Source organism: Lutra lutra, chromosome 16 (assembly GCF_902655055.1).
Source record: "Lutra lutra chromosome 16, mLutLut1.2, whole genome shotgun sequence".
Classification (NCBI taxonomy): Eukaryota; Metazoa; Chordata; class Mammalia; order Carnivora; family Mustelidae; genus Lutra; species Lutra lutra.
The window spans coordinates 45,188,850-45,210,803 of record NC_062293.1 but is presented as its reverse complement, the minus strand read 5'-3'; the positions used below and the strand labels follow the sequence as shown (position 1 = coordinate 45,210,803).

At 51.0% G+C, this 21,954-nt stretch overlaps 1 protein-coding gene and 1 long non-coding RNA gene across 9 annotated transcripts in view; one reads left to right on the top strand and one right to left on the bottom strand.

Annotated features, from left to right (window-relative positions):
* The window catches only part of RPH3AL (rabphilin 3A like (without C2 domains)), a 147,061-nt gene that overhangs the window by 44,806 nt on the left and 80,301 nt on the right, over nucleotides 1-21,954 (bottom strand). For 7 of the 8 annotated variants that reach the window (XM_047707016.1, XM_047707019.1, XM_047707017.1 and 4 more), the window contains one exon: nucleotides 11,470-11,556. The exons of the other annotated variant lie outside the window; for it this stretch is intronic. In XM_047707016.1, the coding sequence (XP_047562972.1) occupies nucleotides 11,470-11,556 (87 nt within the window). The remainder of the gene's footprint in view (nucleotides 1-11,469; nucleotides 11,557-21,954) is intronic. 8 annotated transcript variants of the gene reach the window in all.
* LOC125087098 (uncharacterized) lies at nucleotides 10,181-12,870 on the top strand. Its single transcript, XR_007123352.1, has 3 exons — nucleotides 10,181-10,662; nucleotides 11,861-12,052; nucleotides 12,634-12,870. It is a non-coding gene; the product is annotated as an uncharacterized LOC125087098 (long non-coding RNA).

Sequence of the window (21,954 nt, the reverse complement as noted above, 5' to 3'; positions counted from 1 at the left end):
TGTGACAGAGCCAAGCGTTAGGAGCTGTGGGCCATGCTCCTGGTAAGGCTTCATAGCCGGCCATGTCAACCCATCTCCCTACTCCCTATGGTCAAAGCCCCCCCACCCACCTGCCGTCAAGCCCCCTTCCTCCCCACCCACCCCGAGTGGAACTCAGGACCTTGAATTCGGAAGGGGGGTTATCTCACCAGCTCCATGCTGCTCTGTGAACATGTCAGCACAGCATGTCCCCAACCTGGACAGTTCCTCCCCCAGAGCCCCTGGCCTCCCTGCTCTACCTTCTTTAGGTCTTTGCTCACATCTTACCTTCTCAAAGAGGTCCACCCTGGTCGGTCTCCACCCTTCCCCCTTTGTACATTTTTATTTTTTTAAGATTTTATTTAGTTATTTATTTGAGAGAGACCGAGCCAGAAAGCACAAGCAGGGGGAGCAGCAGAGGGAGAAACAGACTCCCCGCTGAGCAGGGAGCCCAATGTAGGGCTTAATCCCAGAGTCCTGAGATCATGATCTGAGCTGAAGGCAGATACTTAACCAACGGAGCCACCCAGGCACCCCTCTCCCCCTTTTTTAAAACTGTGGTTAAAATATATATTATATAAATCTTGCCATTCTGCCCATTTTTAGCTACACAGTCCAGGGCCATTAAGTACACTCACGTGACTGTGTTACTACCAATCCCGTTCGTCTCCAGACCTTTATCATTTTCATCTGAAACTCTGGCCCATGAAAGAGTACTTCCTCCTTCCCCCAACCCCCAGCCCCTGGCAACCACAATTCCACCTTTTATGAGTGTGACTACTCTAGGGAGCCCACATACATGGGGTCCTACAATATTGGTCCTTCTGTGTCTCTCTTATTTCCCTTAGCATAATGTCCTCCAGGTTCTTCCATGTTGTAGCGTGTGTCAGAATTCCATTCCTTTTTAGGACCGGGTACTATGAGCAATAATCAATACACACAACATTTTGTCCATCCGTTCATCAACAGCCGACACCTGGGCTGTTTCCACCTGCAGGCTGATGTGAATAATGTGGCAATGAACATTAGTGCACGATGTCTGTTGGAATCCCTGCTTTCGGTTCTTTAGGGGATACGCCCAGAAGGAGAACTGGTAGGTCACTAATCTGCTGAGGTGCCGCTTGTCCACAAAAGCTCAGTGTTCCACATTCTGCCCAGCAGTGTGCGAGGGGCCAATCTCTCCACATCCTCACCAACACGTACTATTTTGTTTGTTTTGTTTGTTTGTTTTTTTAGGATTTTATGTATTCATTTGACAGAGTGAGAGAAGGCACAAGCAAGGAGAGAAGCAGCAGAGGGAGAGGGAGAAGCAGGCTCCCCGCTGAACAAGGAGCCTGATTTGGGGCTCGATTCCAGGGCCCTGGGATCATGACCTGAGATGAAGGCAGACACTTAACCAACTGAGCCACCCAGGCGCCCCAATTTCTTGCTTTTTCAATATCAGCTGTCCTAATTAGGTGGTGACGCCCTCCCCATCCTGCACCCACCACTCCTGATCCTTGGCTCTCTGTTCCTTTTTTTCCCCCATTCAGAATCTGACAGCCTATATAATTGCTTATCGATTAGTTCAGTTACGTTCATTGTCTGTTCCCTCTCTTCTCTCCCAGCCCCTGCTAGGATGTAAACTCAAGGTGCAGGTATTTGGCTGTTTTGTTCACTGCTATTTTCCAAGGGCCTAAAATAGTACCTGGCACATAGTGAGTCCTCCATGATGAGTGAACGAACGAATGAACGAACGAAAGAACAGAAAGTTGAGTTGTTAGAAGCTCTGGAGGCAGACACTACTGCTCTAACTCCTGGTCCCATCAATTACCACCTGGTGTCTTTGGGCAAGTGACCTCCTTTCTCTAAGCCTCAGTTCCAGAATCTTTACCACAAGGACAATAATGAGTACCTCACCGGGCTCCTGAGACTGAAGCTAGATATTCACTGTCTGGACCACAGTGGGAGCCCAGTTAATGTCCATACTCAGTGCTGGACTGGATTCCTCTGGCGTGCACCGGCAGGACAATGGGGCCAGTGGCCAGGAGCACAGTAGTGAGAAAGTCCTCTCTGCAGTGCACAGACACAGGTGCAGGCAGGCACCTCAAATAAGGGGCGGGGAAGAGGGCAGGAGATGACTCTGCCCTTCCCCCACAGGAGGAAGGCGGGGCTAGTTGACCCCAGGATCCTACTTCTCCTGCCACTTCCACGTGTGTGGGAGGCCAGGAGCCTGCACCGACGGTCTGCCTGGCACAGCCACGGAGTGTGGGAGGTGACCAACACACCGAGGAAGTATGACCATCTGGGTCCCCCGGGACGCCGTGACAGCAGCCCAGAGCCAGACACAGATGGTGGGGCCCTCAAGCAGCCACCCGCCTGCCTCCTCGAGTGCCAGCCACCCACTCCTGAGCACACCCATGGGCCTCTGGAGGGGGCCCTCTGGCAAAGCTGTTTGCAGCAAAAATCCAAACTGCAAGCAACAGCAGGACCGGGAGAGAAGCAGCGTGGGGAAGCAGATGGCAGTTTTGCAGGGAGCACAGGCTGCCGGCCTGGGAGGCAGGTGCCATGGGGGTGCTGGGCTTGGCAGGCGCGGCTGCCTCCCACTGGCACTGGCTGGCAGTGAGGGGAGTCCCTGCTTCTCCTGTCCTCCCACAGGCCTATGCCAAGGTGGACCCTCTCCCAGGTGCTTATCTGGGCTATACTGGTCAGGCTAGGCAATTTAGAGATGATTTTTTTAAAAGATTTTATTTATTTATTAGAGAGAGACATAGAGATAGCACAAGCAGGGGAGAGGGAGACGCAGACTCCCCACTGAGCTAGGAGCCCAATGCGGGGCTCTATAAGGGGCTCGATCCCAGGACCCTGGGATCCTGATATGAGCCGAAGGCAGATGCTTAACCATCTGAGCCACCCAGGCACCCCAATTTAGAGATGATTTAAAGAGCACCATGGGAAGCCACTTTCCTACTTCAAAAACATCTTTTCAGTCAATCAACAAACAGGAGAGAGGGGCCAGGAGGTGAGAATACAGACTCAGTGCCAATGGGCGTCCATGTGGGACCCCAGCCAAGGCTGGCTGTGACTAGACTCTGGGAAATCAAAAGCACCCTGCTGGGAAAAGGTTCTGAAGTGATCTGAACAGGGAACCCGCATTTTTGCAAACATCTCTTTCAATTGGGAAACATTTCCTGAGCCCCTTTTATATGCAGAGCGTTGCTGTAGGAAACGGAGTAAGTGTTGGTGTGGCCCGGACTCCACTGAGTTATAATCAGGATGCAGAGTGAAACTGCGAAGGCAAAGCAAACGCTCTAATTGTATTAATCAGCTTTCAATTGCTTACAAATTGGTCTTCTTCCCTTCCTAGCTCAGCCCCCTTGCAGACCGCCTGCATTCTCAAAGCCTTACTCCAAAGCTATAGCCTCTGAAAAGAGGCTAGAGGAATGGTTTCTAGAATCCTGGGGAATTTAGAGTCTAATTAACTTTTCCATGGATTACAGTAGAACTCTGAGTGAGTCACTTTTTTTTTTTAAATGAATTGGGATTAAAGGCTAAACAAGAAATGAAATGATTTCCGCCTTGCAACGTCATGTGCTTAGAAGCCCACTAACACATTCAGGAAAGCATGTGAAGAAAGGGCAGAAGGACACCAGCTAAGGAGGAATCTGACGGTCAACCTACATACAGCTGGTCCCCCAGCAGACGACAGAGTGGGCCAGATGGGAAGCACATCACTGGTCCACCTAGCAGGGATGGTGGGGGGCAAGGGTCCAAAGCCCCCTGGGCAGCCTTCCCAGCATGTCTGTGGGTTTCTGGTGCCATGGAGGAGCTGCCTCCCTCCCCCAACCCTGTCTTCATTGATGGGAGAGAGACTCCCAGAAAAGAACCAGGTGTGGGAAGGAACAGGCATAGTGAGCCGCATCTGGGAAGGTGTGCTTTTTTAAGGCTCAACAGTGGGAGAGCAGGGACAGGCAGGACGGACAAACTAGGCCTGCAGATTTCTCCATCCCCTCTAAACCCAATGGCCAGAAGGCCGGGTCACAGGAGAGCCACGGCGCGCCTTCAGGGGAGTGAAATCCCCGGCAAAGGAAAGGGTTTGCCAGCTGTGCATGTGCTGTCTCAGGTAAACCCTGAGTCTGCAGCCCTCATGGCGTCGGAAGGTGGACGGGTGCGTGTGCACCAAGACAAACACAGACCTCCAAAGTCAGGACGGGGGAGTTGAAAATGGTCTGGTAGGCGACCGTGGATACAGAAGACAGAGAATGGAAATGCGCCCTTCAAATTAAAAGTGTCCCCAAGAAGAAACAAGAACTGGTGAGAACGAAGCAACAAGCCAAACATAGCTGAAACACTTTCCAGAGTCGAAGATCCAAGTATGTCTGTTCTAGACCAAAATCAATGAAAATGACCCAGGCATATCCAGACAAAAATTTTCATTTCTCAATATATACATATACGTAACACCTCCAGGTTATTTAGGGAGGAATAAAAGCAAAGTCTGGCTTCAGACTTCTCCCCCGTGTCTGTGCTTGCCGTGAAAACTACTTTCTGTTGTGCACTGGATCCTGTCATCCCGCCTTCTCTTTTTCTCAGTTTTGCCTTCCCGGGCTTCATCTACTTGGAGGCTCAGCTGCATGCTTGAAACGATCCTCTGGTTCCCGAGGTCCTCTTTGGGGTTCTGCAGCCGTGCTTGAAGTGCCATTTAACCAGTCTACTGAGGGCCCCTTTACGTCCCCTTCGGGTCCATCCGTCCGTCCTTCCTTCCCTCCTTCCCTCCCTCCGTCCCTCCCTTCCTTGCCTCCCTCCTTCCCTTCCATTTATTTATTTATTTATTTTAGAGAAAGAGAAGAGTGGAGGGGAGAGACAGAGAGAAAGAGAGAGAACCGAGCCAACTTGGTGCTGAGCCTGACACGGGATTTGACCTCAAGACCCTGAGATCATGACCTGAGATGAGACCAAGAATCAACTGCAACCTCCAGGCACCAGCCGTGCCCCCTCTTTCTGGTTCTTTAAATCTCGAACACATGTCCAAGTTTATTAATTTGCCAACAAGGAAATCCGAAAAGCGACTACAGATTGTGCTTGTTCAAGGAGGGAATGGAGATGGGAGTGGGGGAGGGGAGTGGGGAGATCCAATGCTTATGTAGCAGCAAGTTGAAAAAAGGCTAATTGGGTAAAGACTGTATTATTTGTGGTCACAAAAACATAAAAACATCATATTCATGGCAGTTGGTAGAGCAGAAATAGGGCCTTGGGACTCCAGGCTGTTGGGAGTGACAACCAGGGATCAAAAATAAAAAACAACTGATAAGAAGCAAATGATATGGGGCTGCCTGGATGGCTCAGTGGGTTAAGCCTCTGCCTTTGGCTCAGGTCATGATCTCAGGGTCCTGGGATCGAGCCCCACATTGGGCTCTCTGCTCAGTGAGCAGCCTGCTTCCCTCTCTCTGCCTGCCTGCCTCTCTGCCTACTTGTGATCTCTGTCAAATAAATAAAGAAATAAAAAAAAAAGCAAATGATAAGGAAGCCTATGTGGCTGTTAATAGGAATGACATTAGTTAAATTATTACTCTAGAAAACTACCAAATTAAGTTCAACTGAGTTTTTAAATTTATTAATAAAATTTTTCATTTTTATTTATTTTTTAAAGATTTTATTTGAGAGAGAGAGAGAGAAAATGAGAGAGAGAGAGAGAATAAGAAGGGAAGGAGAAACAGACTCCCTACTGAGCAGGGAGCCCGATGCGGAACTGGATCTGGAACTCCAGGACCAGGACCTGAGCTGAAAGCAGTTGCTTAACCAACTAAGCCACCCAAGCACCCCACATTTTTCATTTTTTAGAAATGAAAATGGTTCATTTTTTTCAAATGAACCATTTGAAATTCTTGGAAGGGAATTTCACTTGGTTCATTTTTCAAATTTGGTGATTCCTTTCTCAAAGGTCCTGTTTGTTCGATGTGGTTTCTCTTCCTTCTCTTATCTCTTTTACTTCACTAATTTAAAAAATGTATATCTCTAGTTTCTCTATTTTCTCCCGTTCTCTGGATACCAGTCCTACTTGTTGCATTTGCTGACTCTCCTTCATGGTGATTCTTTTCACATGTGGTTGGCGGACAACAGGGACAAAATCCACAGAATTCAGAGTGAGAAAGAGTATCAATTCTACCATCAGTCAAGTGTCTTTTTTGTATAAAGGCAAGAGCTACTGAGGCACCTGCATGGCTTAGCCAGTTAAGCAGCCTACTCTTGATTTGGCTCAGGTCATGATCTCAGGGTTGTGAGATGGAGCCCCACGTTGGGCTCTGTGCTCAGTGGTGAGTCTGCTTGGAATTCTCTGTCTCCCTCTCCTTCCACCCCATCCCTACTCTCCATCTCTCAAATAAGTAAATAAATAAATCCTTTCAAAAAATTAAGAAATAAAAGCAAGGGTTATTACTAGATAGAAAAAGACATACCATGCATGTGCCCTTATTTATGATTACACAAAATTATATGCCAGCTAATTATGGAATAAATCAAAAGTAGTAACTTAAAGGTCTATAAGAAAAGAGGGAATATAAATGCTGCTATTTATTTTTCTCTTCCAAGAATCCATTCTGAGGATATAATTTTAAATGCAGGCAAGAAGTTATGTACAGATATATACCATGGTTGTTAATAAGGGGAAAAAAAAGGAAATAACTTAGATATCCTAAATAAGCAAACGTAGCCACATGCAGAATGTTTTCAAAGAGTTAATGACTGTGCTGAAAACTACTTACGATACAATGTTAATTTTAAAACATAGGTTCAACAATATAAAGAAATAAGGTAGAAAAAAGACAGGAAGTAAACATGCCAAGATGTTGGTTAGCAGTGATTGTCTCTGGATCCTAAGATTTTCCATTCTGGGGGAGGGGGAGTGAATTTCTTTATGCTTTTTGATACACTGGAAATGTCAATAATCCACATTAACTTCATAATCAGAAAAGAGTAAAGTATGTAATGTTAAAAAAAATGAAAACTTCAGGGCGCCTGGCTGTTTCAGTTGGTGGAGCATGTGACTCTTGATCTTGAGGTTGTTGGGTTCGAGCCCCATGTTGGGCATACAGATTACTTAAAAATAAAAAAAACAGGGGCGCTTGGGTGGCTTAGTGGTTGGGCCTCTGCCTTCGGCTCAGGTCATGATCTCGGGGTCCAGGGATCGAGCCCCGCATCGGGCTCTCTCTGCTCAGTGGGAAGCCTGCTTCCTCCTCTCTCTCTCTCTCTCTGCCTACCTGTGATCTCTGTCTGTCAAATAAATAAATAAAAACAACAGGGGCACCTGGGTGGCTCCGTCAGTTAAGCATCTGCCTTCTGCTCAGGTCATGATCTCAGGGTCCTGGGATTGAGCCCCCCATCGGGCTTCCTGCTCAGTGGGGAGCCTACTTCTCCCTCTCCTTCTGCCCCTCCCCATTGCTTGTGCTCTCGCTCACACACTCTCTTTCAAATGAATAAATTTTTAAAAATCTAAAAAAAAAAAAAAATAATAATAAATGAAAACTTCAAGGAGTAACAACAGCTAAGAACTTAAATATCTAGGATAATATTAACTAAGAGAGCTGAAATACCATCATACTGACTTTGACATTATAATACACCATTTATTCTCAAAACAATAGCCAGATTATCCTTTAAAAAGAGGTAGGGGAGGGGCACCTGGCTGGCTCAGTGGGTTAAGCCTCTGCCTTCCGCTCTGGTCATGATCTTGGGATCCTGGGATTGAGTCCCACATCGGGCTCTCTGCTCCGTGGTGAGCCTGCTTCCTCCTCTCTCTCTCTCTGCTTGCCTCTCTGCCCACTTGTGATCTCTGTCAAATAAATAAAATCTTAAAAAAAAAAAAAAAAAAAGAGGTAGGGGAGGGGTACCTGGGTGGCTCAGTGTGTTAAAGCCTCTGCCTTCAGCTCAGGTCATGATCTCAGGGTCCTGGGATCAAGCCCCGCATCGGGCTCTCTGCTCGACGGGGAGCCTGCTTCCTCTCTCTCTGCCTGCCTCTCTGCCTACTTGTGATCTCTGTCAAATAAATAAATAAAATCTCAAAAAAAAAAAAGAGGTAGGGGATTCAGGTCATGTCTCTGCTCTGTTAAAGACCCTCCAAGTGCTCCCCCTTCCACTCAGAGCAAAAGCCAAAGTCTTTACACCGGTCTACAAGGACCAACGTGCTCTGACTCCCTGCCACATCTCTGACCACATCTTCCAGTCACGCTGGCTTCCTTGCTGTTCCTCAAGCCTACCAAGGACTGCCTGCCTCAGGGCCTTTGCACTCACTATACCCTCCACTTGGAATACTTTCCAATCACAGAACAACATAGTGTGCTCAAATGCCATCTCATCCATGAGCCCTTCCCTGACCGACACATAAAACACAGCAGCTACCTGCCACATTCCCAGCACCCTCCCCCCTTTACCCTGAGCACCTTATCACCATCTGTGACATAGCAGGATTTATGATGTCGGTGGTCTCCCTCTCCCACAGAGGAGAGGAGAGGAGAGGAGCTACTTTGCCTAGCACATAGAAGATGCTTGGTAAATACATGTTGGATGCTCAAATGGATAAACGCATTAAACTGGGGCTGAAGTTCACATTGGTGGGGCTGAAGTACACAGAGCAGGCAGCAACACCAACCTGAAAGCACCCGGGACCTTTAACCAGCACCCAGGAAAAAAATCCAGACAATTACAGCCAGAGAGGACAAGGAGGGACATGTCAAAAGGAGAGGCAGATCTGAGCATCTGGACACAAAAATATGAGTCTCCACCAGAAAATTCAGGTTCTCCCATCAGGATGTGGCTTCTGCCGCAGGACAGAACTCCACGTTTTTAATCACAGGCTCAGAACCAGCTCTAAGTGGCACTTAAAATGACATTTTAAATGCTTTCTATTTAACTATCTCTTTGTTGTGATTAGATAATTTTTTCTAAGACAAAAAGGCATGAGGAAACCAATTACCCTGTCACTCTCCCACCCCCAAAGCAGCCCCTAGATACAGCCTCCACGGGCACGCAGCCTCCGAGACCTGCGTACCATCTGTTGCAGCCCAGCCACACCTCCTAACTGGCTGCTGTATGCCAGGTGCCAGAGAGAGGGAACGGAGGAGCACTCCTGATCTTGCTAAGTTGTATCGGCCTCTAGAAGTTCAAGGACAAACTGATAGCACACTGCACAGCCTCATATTCTTTGCCTTAGAAGAGATAAGAAAATTCATCCTAAGCTATTTTGGACTTTTCTGGGCTCTGGAGATTAGGAGGGGCCGGTGGTGGGCCCTGCACGAGGCAGCTCAGGACGGTTGAGGGGGTGGTAGCGTAAGGGTGACCTGCGGGGGTGCTGGCCAGGGGCAGCTGCCTCCGGACTGCTCCACTAAATCATTACATTTGCTGAGTTCATCCTCCACCTCCTTTTCCCTGGCAGCTCCTTCCTCTCTGTCCTCCCACAGCTTGGGGGTGACTGTCATTTCATCCTGCTAAGTGTCTGCCACAAGATACTCTTTGAAGGAATTTCCTCTCTTGTGGCAGTGGATATCCCTGCCTCTTAAAAGGGAACCCTGAAGCCCAGAAAGACCTCAGGTTCAAAGTGGGGATTTCTGGCTGGGTGAGAGGGAGGCCTCTGATATTATGAAATTCCTGTTCAAGACAGACATTTATGTGCCTTTTGTACACTTTAATGACCTTGTTCGATTCCCACAGCACCTCTGGTGCTTTCACCCTGCAATGGATGAGAAATCAGGGACCTCCAGGCAAGACAGAATGATAGTTCATACTCTGAGGACCTTCCTTGTTCCAAAAACACAGCAGGGACTGATGAGAATATTCTAAAAACAACAAGAAAAGTTATCTGTGTTTAAAAATAAGATATATTCTCTATATCTATCTCAATGGATTGGAGACTCCAAGCTGAAGGCACAGCCTACTGAGCTCTGAGTCCAGAAGCAGGTGGAGGAAGGCAGCTGAGAGCTTAGCCTTCCAGGCCATGGGGACTAAAAGTGCCACCTGGGAGGTGGAGCACCAGAACCAGAGCCACTGAAAATGGGAGCTGGTGAAGGGATTTCCCACCGGGGGAAGGAGACTGAAAAGGGCACAGACGTCCGCACTGCCCAAGTCAGTGATGATCAACTCTGGGCATAATCCCCATTGCCACTGTGGACAATCACTAACCCAAGACACATGGCTTTGCACTTGGGGGTGGGGGGGGGTGAGGGGGGACCCAGGCCCTGGGTGGAGGAAATGCAAGACCCCTCGGCAGGAGATCTGGCTGGAGGTGGTGGGGCAGGGAGACAGACTGACTCCCACTCAAGCTGAGCATACAGACCCAAATTCCAAGACACCTGGGGAAAGCTGACGCTAAGAAAGACAAAGGACAAAACCAACAGTTGGGAGACAGTCCCAAGGTTTAATGAACTAAAGACTACCCAGTACTAACGACTCTCCCCAGAAAGTATCCAGAAAGACAAAGGAAGAAACAAGAAAGAGAAGTTCGGAGCCCCTGGAGGATGGATTGAGGTTCGGCAATGGATCCAAGGGGATTTCCAGGAGAGGAGACACGCGTTAGCAGGAGAGCAATATTCAAGGACAGCACAGCTGAAAATTTCCCACAACTGAAGACCTTTTATGGATCCTCCAATTAAAAGCTCGTATCAGTTGCCAAGCAAGGTAAGTAAAAAAATAAACCCACACCTGGAAAACCAGGAGTATGCTGCATTGTGCCCAGCTCATTCTGTTAGCAGATCCCTGCCCCGTGACCCTCCACGGAGAGAAGCTTCGTGCTGACATCCTCTGTTTCAGTCCCGACCCTGGTACAGTGGAGGGAGCCCTGGGTTTGGGGTTAGGAGACACAGTTCGAGCCCCCCATCTGTGATTGCCTCAGAGAACTCACTGAGCCTTGATTTCTTCTCCTCAAATGGGGTCAGAACTAGAAATATGGAAACTTCGTACCAGAAGGGACTCTGGGGTGGTATCATCACGGCAGACCACGGCTGTGTTGGGTTTCCAGTTCTCCCACCAGCTAGTGTGCCTGTAAGTTACTTGTGTCTCCATTGCTCCACCAGTAAAAGGGGATAATCATAGCAACCGCCCGTGGGGTGGTGTCAGAATGGAAAGAATCTATCTATATAAAGAACTTGATGCAGTGCTGGGTGCATAGTTAACAGCCTAGGATAGCCATTGCTGTTACTGTAATAAGAGCCTCGCCCAAAATGCTATACGTACCTGTACTCGGTGTGAGGGACTTCCCACCGAAACCACGGGGCCCAGGCACAGCAGAACCAGGGCCCCCTGCCCCCTCTGCACGCGGAACAGGCAAGCAGACTAACCCTCCCCACCCTTCTTCCTGGCCATCCTCAGTGGTCCCACCTGGCCTCTAGAGAAGGCCCTCCCAGAGACCAACCATGGATTTCCCCAACTGCAAGTGTGCTCCGACCCACCCCAGCCCTCCCCCACCTGTTGCGCTGAGCATCCTACCTCTCTCTGCTCGCTGCAGATCTTACACAGCCAAAGAGGCCGCTTCTGGCCAGGGGAGGCCTCAATCCCACATTTGGTGCAGACTTTCTACAAGAGAGAGGACACAGGAATGTAAGCACTTCAGCTACTTCCTCCTCGGTTGAGGGGCTGAGTAACTGACCAAGGAACCCATTGGCATCTTCCAAAGGGATGGTGTGAGACTCAGACCAGCAGGGTACATAACTCAAAGGGCACAGATCACCTAAAACCCATAGCCGGCTTTAGCGCACGACAGGGGTACCCATCCGTGGATCGCCACGACATAAATTCCCCACCATGCCCCCACTGCATTCTGTTAGGGTCCCATAAAAAAGGAAGCTGGCTGATATTCATGGCTTATCATTTTCCACAGTAAAGAGCTGGAAGCAACCCAAACCCCTGATACCAGGGGAAGATCCAGGCCAGCAGAACGGAATACGATGTGGCCTTGACTTAGCAGATTATGTCGCTACCTGGTAACAAGAGCAGCAAATGATATTGTTCAATAACGAACACACACATTTGTATACAACTGCACAAAGACCTCACATGCGTGCCTGACGAGGTGAGAGGATGATCTGGGGAGAAACACCGGTGGCAGGTTTATGCCACACTGCCCACGGGATGATTCCAGGAGCCCTGCTATGTAAGTAGGAGGCCCGTTTCACAGGCAAGCAACCCGGGGGTCAGAGTACTTGGAAAATTTGCCCAAGTTCACGCAGCAGGTGAGTGATAGCCTCAGGTCCGACTCTAGAACCATTATATAATTTTCTCCAGATGCCTAAGTAGCCCGAACCTAGTTTCCTTACTGTTTTTCCTTTTACAGTGTTGCTGAAGTTCATGACTTGTGCATCCACGTCTCGCTTCTCTGAAACACACAGGAGCAAGCAGCAAGCGGGGTTGGGCAAGGCCAGATGAAATTCGCAGGGAGGGAGGGGGGATTTTGTGGGGCTGGGCCCTGTTTCCAGCTAACCCAGGCACAGTATGACTCAGCGGCCGCCGCATGTCCTCCTCAGAGAGCTGCCCCACCTGCTAATCCATCTTCCTACCCCCATGGAAGCCACCCTGTCCCTGCCAGGCTGGGGGCTCTCTCCTGCCTCCCGCCACCCTGGGAAGGTGAGATCTGTAGCTTGGCCTTTTCTGCAGGCTGCCAACTGAGCAAGGAGCACACTCTCCTCAGAGAGGGAAATGTCACCGACTTGGCTTCCCAGAGCATGTCGTCACTGCCTGATCAGGTGGATGAGCCCAGCACCGCGGGAGGTGGGAGCCAGCTCTCGGCAGAAGGAAAGCTTGGATACATGGAGGGGGTGGGGGGGTGGTAAGACATTTGCTACCATTCAACACTCAGGTATGAGAAATGCCACATCCATTTCTCCAAATAAAATGCAAACTGCTTCAAGCTTTCGTCTGTCTGGGCCGGAAGAAAGTCCATCCCAGTCACAGTCGGGGCCCCTGGGCAGCTCCTGCAAAGGCCCTGAGCTGGGGGTCTCTGGAGGTGCAGTCCATCTGGGAAGGGGTCAGTGAGTGCTGTCTGGGGTGCTCACTACTCTGCTGTTTTCCCTCTGAGCAACTGTGGTCCCTCGGAGGGGGATGGAGGCCCGGCCACTTTCATACCAGGCCTGGGTTTGGGCTGTGTGACAGGCTGGGGCTGAGCATCACTGGGGGCCAGTGGCCTGTCTCCCAGAAGGCCCGAGCTGCCTCTCCTGACCTGGTCTGGGGACTCTCCTTACCCTTCCCAGCAACCGTTCTACCCCAAGGACAGGGGCCCCCATAAGCCCACAAGATGGGCCTCGGAAAAGCACAACACGGGCCTTTCTTGTTGGGGGTGAAGAGAGAGGAAGGAAACCCTGAAGCCAGTTGGCTGTTTCCTTTTTTTTAAAAAATATTTTTATTTATTTATTTGACAGACAGAGATCACAAGTAGGCAGAGAGGCAGGCAGAGGGAGAGAGGAGGAAGCAGGCTCCCTGCTTGAGCAGAGAGCCCAATGCAGGGCTCGATCCCAGGACCCTGAGATCATGACCTGAGCCGAAGGCAGAGGCTTTAACCCACTAAGCCACCTAGGCGCCCCAAGTTGGCTGTTTTCCTTGCTGTTTCCCACCATCCCAAATGAATGGCACATGTGTGAGAGTAAGTGAGGCCCTCCCAGCGTGGCGAGATTTTCCTACTGCTTAGCAGGTAGGAAGACAGCTCGCCCTCTAAACTCACCCTGCCCCTCCCAGTGAGATGAACGTGTGAGGAATAACGAGAGGAGAGAGGGCCAGTTACTACCATTTACTGACAATGGCAGGCGCCACGCACTAGGGCCCTGGGGACAAAGTATGAACAAGGGGAGTGTCATGCTCTCCATTATGAGGATGAGAAAACAGGTTCAGAAGTGTTTACGACTGCCCAAGGCCCCCCAGCAAATGGGGGACAGTCAGGATTTAGGAGGCTCCCTTCTTCCACACACCAGGAAAGCTGGATAACTCCCTCCCCAGCTCAGATGCCCAGCAGGTGCCCATGGCTCTCCAGGGAGCTGATTCATGTCCCCAGGAGTGTGGCTGATACCTCTTGACTAGGCAGAGAAGGCAATGCAGGATGACCCTGGGTCAAGGCTCTGCTGGGGATGGGTGAGCAGCCACACTGCTCCCCAGCTGCAGGACACGGGTTCCAGGAGCGAACACTTGGAAGCGAGGCTGGGAGGGTGGGCACACACATTCCCTCGATAAATATCTGGTGGAATGAACATCTGCGCTGCTGGGGTTACTGCAAGAAACTCGGAGAGAACGCAGAACGGCCGTGTTGTCTTCTCCCCAGAGACCGTGGGACGCAGACCGCCCAGCCTGGAGACAGGAGTGGCGTGGACCAGCCGCCCTCCAAAAGCTGCGTCAAAGGCTGTTAGTCAATTCCCAGGAAGAGGGATGGGTTGCATGTCCCCAGTGTGCCCTCTGCCTCCTGTCCTGTGGGGTGCTGTGGGGGATTGGGGTCGCACAACAGGACACACCTGCCCCAGCCCACGCACAAGCCTGCTTTCAAGTAACAGCCATCGCTGGCGGAGAACCCCAGTTCTCGCCACCTCTGCCATCTTCATGGGTCTGCAGCATCCCTGGCTGGGGAATTCGGGCCAGCAAAAAGATAACATGCTCCTGTTCAAATAATACACAATGGCTGCTTTATTAAATCTTGGATCAATAAGAGAATAATGAGCCTTTTCTCCTTATCGGTTTGGTCTTTGCTCCAAGGTTCCAATAAAGAAAATTAGGCAGGTGGCATTTTAAAAAGCCCAGGACAGAAAGGACAAGGCAGCCATGATATCGACTCGGTGCAAAGGAAACACTGCACCATTATGTCAGGGGCAGTGTCGGGGGGAGGGGCCTGGGGTGGTCCCTTACTTCCTGCCTGAGATGGGTTTCCACAGAGTGGAACTGCCCAGGGGGAGCGAGCTCCAGCTTGCGGGCCGTGGCTCTCTGTCACTTCCTACAGCTGCAACCATGTGGGCGTTAAACAGTACAAGTCTAGCTCCTGGGTCAGCCTCGGAGTAGAACCAACAAAGCTCCAGGCCTTCAGCCTGCACGTGCTCTCTCTTCTTTCCCTCCACGTCCCTTCTGCAAATATGTATTGCAGCTCAGAGGGGGTGGCTCATGCCGCAGGACACAGGCTTTGGGACAGGAAAGTACAATCTGCCATATAGATGCAAACTTGGACTTGTTTCTGAGCCGCACTTCTTTGCCCGTAAAACGGTGGTAACTGGCAGACTCCCACTGTTGGGAGGCTCGAGGAGATGATTCATGAAAGTGCTTAGCGTACTATGTGGTAAAGAGCAGCAACAACCACGGTTCTTCCCCGCACACCTGTCTCAGTGAAGGGTGCCAGCGCCCATCAGTCACACAGGCCCAAACCTAGAAATGTCCTTGGTCCTCACCCTCCCTCATTCCCACCAAATAATCCATCGCTGAGAACTACATCTCCCTTGGCACAGTCACTTCCCCTTCATAGTGGGCCGCCCCCCCGCCCAGCCCCAGTCCACACTGCAGCCATCACCAGTGCCCCTGCCTATACTGTGGCCTCCCAGCACATCTCCTCACCCCCACTTTGGCCAGCCTCCAGTTGCTTCCGGCATAGCAGCAGGAGTGATCTTTTCAAGATGCAAATCTAATCATGTCATTTCTCCTGTCCCTGCCAGCTTAAAAACCTCCAGAGACTTCCTGTTGTTCTCTGGATGGAGGCCACCTGCTCTTACATGGTGTGCCATGCATGCCCGGGTTGGACCCTCCTCGTCTGCCTTAGTTCACACCCTTCTCCCCGGCTTTACCACCTTGCTCTCCACGCTCTGAGACCTAGCCATGTGGGCTTGCCTTCAGGCTCTGGTCTTCACTTGCTTCTTCCACCACAGGACCTTTGCATATGCTGCTCCCTCTGTCTGGGATATACTTGGTCACGCTCTCTCATTGTTAACCTATGCTCCTTCAGACCTCAGCAAAAAGCACCACTTCTTCAAGGAAGCCTTCCCTGACTTCGTACTTCAGTGGAGCTTCTGTAACTTTCTCTTTCCTGTTTTCCTCCACTGTCAGGTCAAGATTTTTACCCTCAGGTATGGTGACTATCATTGCCTCTACTAGGCTGTCAGAGGCCATGTCTATTTCTGTTCACTTTCCTGTTTCCGGTGACCAGCACAATGAATACTTGCGGAATGCATGAACAAATAAACAGGAGATACTTTTAGTATTATCATTGAGAAAGCAAGACATAGCCCTTCATACAACATGCCGAACTGCTGGGGAGCCGAGACACCCAGAGACAGGAAACAGTCTGCAGCACAGGCCAGGGTGCGCTCCCACCCACACCATGTGGTGCTCACCAGCAGGACAGCAGGATAGTCCCGACAGGGGACTGAGTGTCTGCAGTGGCAGGATGGCTGGCTGGGTGGGCCTCTCTTTCAGGGCATGGGGCAGGAATTCAGCCAGGCTGGCCCAGTCCCAGAGGAAATGACACTGAGGGTCCTTTGTAAAGGATGTGGGGGCATGGGGGAGAGGAGGGATATGTTCCCTGCCCTCCCTGTGACCGCTCCTGCGTGCCCAGGGGTACATCCTGCAGGCCACCTGTGTGTGCAGACTCATTCCATGGTCCCATCGGGTGCCCTCTTGGACATCATCATCATCCAGGCCACTTGGGTCACCCCTCTACTCCTCAAACCCCTGCACTGCAATCCAACACCTTCACCTTCCCACACCACGGCCAAGGAGCAGAAGTACAAAAGGTCTGGGAGGCCACTTGCTCCAGATCTCAAGCATTTTATTCCCAAGCCAGGACTCTACCTCCTCAGTGTGAGCCCCCCAACCCATTTCAGGGAGAACCCACGGTCTGTGGGGCTTCCCAAGCTGCTGCTGGTTAGAAGGGAGGGGGCGCAGGGCCCACAGCAGGCAGGAATGCCACCATTGGGCACGCAGACCCCAACGCCTCACAGGACCAGAGGTCGGAGAGCATTTAGCGAGCGGGACACAGCCACATGGCCCTCAACACCTCCCGAGGGCTTCACGGCACCATCAGTTGTCACTCAGAAAGCCTCGCGCGTGATGCTCAGTCAAGCAGAGAGAGATGGAAATGCGCTCAAATGGTTCATGCAAGGAGGCCGGGACGTGTACGCTGGGCAGTAGACATGAATACTGAAGATGATTCATTTGAAAATATCTGGTGCTTCAGCAAACATCTGATACCTGACACAAGGCTCTGTTCTAGGAAGGAAGGGGATGAAGGCATGGACATGAAGGCATGGATGAAGGAAGGGACAAGGCATGACCCCTTGTCCTCAGTGACTCGGTGTCCCACCAAACGGAGGGGTTTATGAACTGGCAACACTCATCTAGAAAAGGACTTCCTGGGGAGTTCCGATCATCTGAGGGTGACTCAGGGTAATCTGTAGGTGACACACCCTTGTGAGGACCCACGCGCTGTGATGCTCACGGAGCAGCTGCCCCACCCCCGGGGAGTGAGGGGACACAGGGCCCCACCCAAATGTGGGCAGCACCTGCGGGAAGCAGTGGGAGGAGCAAGCGTGCCCCTCCCACCACAGGATGTGCTCCCGAGGCCAGAGATCGAATCCTCCACAAGGAACCATTTGATCGCATTTCAGGGAAAGCTATGTAGCAGTAAAAATGCTGACGACGGAAACCAAAAAAAGTGGAAACAATCCCAGCAAAGCTGTATTTGTACTGAAATGGAGCAACACTCACAATAAATTAAATTTAAAGAGCACGTTATAAACAGTATGCAGAATGTGATACTCTGCCATATAAATATGCATAAGTGCCTGTATCTATTTAGAAGTCGGTATATGCACAGAAAAATATATGGAAGGATAGCACCCCAAACGTAAATCCCATCGTGCTAGGTCAAAATCTATTTCCAATGGATAAGCAGAATTCCTATTTAAAGGAAGCCTATGCTAAATGCCCTGGGAAATCACTCGCTCCAAGTTCATTTTTTGGCCAGATCTGGATTTTTGTGGGTCAGGAAGGATTCAAGAAGCCGAAAGCACATGCACAAACAGGCAGGAGAAAGGACTTTTTGGTTTACTGTGGCTCGAATGTAGATCGTCAGCCTTGTCTCTCAGCCTCTCCCAGATGATGTCACTGAGTCCCTGACCCCCAGATCAGAGGCTCAGCCCTGCTCAACCCTGCAGACATGAGCCAGGTTTGGAGGGGCTTTCACCAGCCCCCGTGAGCCATGAGTGAAGGTGCTGGGGATGGACTTGTCTCCCAGTTTCTGTATCAGGAACCTAGGTCCTGCTGCCAGGTGACTTCACAAAACTGAGATACCCATGTACATATTATAAATATTTATATAGTCCATGGAGCACTTATGCGACAGCAGGCACCAAATTAGGTGTTTTATGTAGAACCTTATCAATTTTCATAATAACTTAGGAGGTGGGTATTACTGTCCCGGTTTTACACATGAGGGATCTGAGGCTTGAGATTAAGGAACTTGGCCATGGAGAGCTGGGCTGGGAACCCCATGGTATTTGAGCTCCAAGCGGCTGCCCAGATACCTATCCACGCCTTCAACCACCCCCCGCACCTCCAAGTGACGGCAGAGCCAGCCCCCCTCCGGAACTGCAGACAAAGTCATACCTCAAGTGGGACAGGACACAGCCGGGCACTGCCTCCTTCCCATTCACCCGGGGCCAGTGGGGCTACGGGCATGCTGACCTCAGCCCTGATTGCCTGCAAGTACCGAGTCACTGGGGCCCAAAGACTCGCAGCCTCAAGAACGCCAGCCATCTGCTGCTCCATCTGAGACACTAGCCAGGAGGCAACCGGAGAATTTCAGAAGGAAGTCAACTCTCTCTGTGCTTCCCACCATAACGCTGGCCCAGGGACACACCGGTTCTCTCCATCCCGGGCGCAGGTGGCAGGTGCGTGACCATGCAGGGCCGAGTTCCCCCTCTTCACCCAGACTTTTGGGAGGCTGCACGGCCAGATTACAGCAGGCCCACCCCCACCAGATGAGCTGCTGACATCAGCCCATCAGCCCCCAGACGCCTCTCCCAATTGAAAAGAAGCACCACAGATTTCAGGACTAGCTTCCAAAACACCTCACTCCAGCCAGTGAGCACCGAGCCCTGAGTGGAGAGGGAAGTCGAAAAAAGTCTGGGTTTTTTTAACATGCACAAACAGATGATAAGAAATCGTAACTGGATGTGACTCTGGATCATCTCTGTGCTCGTGCCCCACTGTGTACATCTGACAGGGTCATAGGCTACTTTGGGCAAGATGAAGCTGCCAGGCTGACCGGGCCGGGGAGCAGGGATAGATACCGCCCCCCCTCCCCCCACAACCCCACTAACTCTTCCTGGTCCTGCTTCTCCTCAGCATCACCTCTTGGACCAGAGACTGTGTCTGGTTTTTGCCTCTTTTCCAGACAAATGGGAATCAACATGCGTAAGAACTTGCCACTCCTCTGAGAACGGTTCTATCAAATCCCTGAACACAACCCTCCTAAAATCTTCTGGGCCTGGTGTGCACCTCAGGGCTTGCTTGTCACTGAGCCAACCGGCCAAGGGAGAAGGAATATAAAGGTCAATGGGTTCCACCTTCAAGCTTTCCAGAAGCTCTGAATGCAGCCTGCTGCTCCTCTGCTGGGCTCTGACAAGTCCTGGACTAGAATCCTCCTGCCTGGATTAGCTCCTTCCAGCCCAGGGGAAGAACTCCTTGCTTCTGCACCTGGCTTACCAGCCTGGGTTCCTGGAATGGACGGCACCTGAGCAATGGCTGAGGCCATCTTGTCCCCCAGACTCCTAGCTGTAGGTCCAGCGGGCTCCACCAGAGTCCCTGGGGGATGAGGCTGGGACCAGTGGTCTCCATGGTGTCCCCCACCATGTTACACAGTGGCCTGCTGCTCTCCAGCTCTACTCTGTCAGGAGGGAGGGCAGGCAAAGGCCCAGGTGGTGGAGGGAGCCAGCTTCCATCCATCTTGCTCCCTGCTGCGTGGTTACTTAGAATTACAACTCATAATAATGATAATAGCCACCATTTATTGAGCCCAGCACCATGCTCAGCGTTCAACACACATTATCATCATCATATTCAATCTCGTTTACATTCGCAACAGCCCTGCGAGGGTGGTTTTATGATCTGAATGTCGTGGATGAGGGATTGGAAGCCCAGAGAAGTGGGGTGGCTTGACCAAGTTCGTGTTACAAGGAAGTGGCAGAGTCGGTGGGGGGGGACCCAGGTCCGTAATAATAAAATCAAGAGCTTATATAACGCATACCATGTGCTGGGCACAGCATGGGGGTTTCACACAGATTATTCATTTAACGATGACAGGAACGGGGCAGACAGCTTCAGTAACTTGTCTGGGGTCATACAAGGGAAGTGGAAAGCTGGACTGGGATCCCGGTCCTGATCTTGCCTCTTGCCAATGGCCCTCTACAACCCCCCACTTGTTAAGAAGGATGCTTCTAGAGCCCCGGAAACGGACAGACAGACATTGGCTGTGCCAGGAACGTGAACACAAGGAACCAAAAGTCCCAGAGCCAGCTCTGGCCTCCCTCAGCCCAGCCAGGGCTGCAGCCATCAACCTCTGCTTTTCAGAAGCCTAGACTTCTCACGGATAATTTCTCACTGGAAGAGCCACCTGCCACCTGGTAGAAATTTGGCTTAGGTTCTGTTAAAGGAACCTTGGTTCTTGGAACTACAGCTAAAGAAAAGACTGGATCTTTTTTTCTTTTTTGGTCCTCACAATCCAGCATCTTGAAAATGCCCTGCCCCTCTCAGCACCCTCTCAGCACTCAGCTCCAAGTAAGCCTGGCTCCTCAGGGGCCACCACAAAGCCTTGGATGGGGGACACTCACCGTGGTCTCAGTGCTGGCCACGCAAGGAGCCCTTGGCCAGGTCTGCCCAACAGACCCTAGTGCACAAACTTTGCGGCTCCAGGGCCTGTGACCCCAAAGACACTGACCTTACAGCCCCATGTTTGGAAGACTTGAAATCTCTACAGGAAGACAAGGCAAGAGGCTCCTGTTAAGCCTCCACCATCCCTCTCCCTAGAAGTTGGTAGGCAGCAACCTTAGCTGCAGGCCAGAGCTTATTATGCAGGCCCAGAACATTCAGTAAACACCTCTGAAGGCCGCTAACTCCAGGTTCTGGAGCAGGCTGCAAGCCCAGCAAGGCTCCCAGGTGAGGGGCAGAGAGAGAAGAAAACATACACACACACACCTGAGGATCCTGATCCTTGGCCCCTCCCAGCCCGGCCCCCCATCCACACCCCACTGTCTGCTCCCAACACTCTAGGTACTTCCATGCTTCCAAGCTTTTTCCCAGGCTTGCTTCATGCCTAGCAAACGTCCTTCAGGCACAAAGCAAATGTCTCCTCCTCCAAGGCTCCCTCCTTGATTTACCATCCCAGCGAAGTACTAGTTACTCCTTAGTGTGCACTTCCACAATGAGTAGACATTTCTAGAGTGCTGATTGCATCATACTGAAATGGTCTCTCCTGGGACTGTGCCCCCTCTAAGATTATGGATGACTCCTTGGAGAAAAAGGATCGTTTGCATTCAAATGCCCAACTTCAGCAGGTCCCTGGCATGAAGTCAGCCAGGAAAGGAGGGAGGGGCCGAGCGATAAGCAAGGCGGGGATGCCACAGGTTTTGAGGATGGGAGGGACAGATGAGATCTGGGTTTCAGAAAAAATGCTTTTGCCGAGTGATTCAGTCAGGTTCCTGGTCGATCTGTCCTCCACATTCTCAGCAAAGGTTCTTTTTCCAGAACATTCCCAAATGCCTATGGAATTCCAGCTCCCGGTTAGGTAAGGGAGGCGAAGCAAAGGAAGGATGCCGGGTCATTCTGGGCTGCTAGCGTGGACAACAGGTCGTATGGTGGTGAAGTTAACAGGGCAGGGAGAAGGTCAGGCTTTGGATGTGCTACTGCCTGCAGTGCGAGTGCACTCCCTTGGAATAGCTGCCCGTAGTAGCTGGTACATGGGAC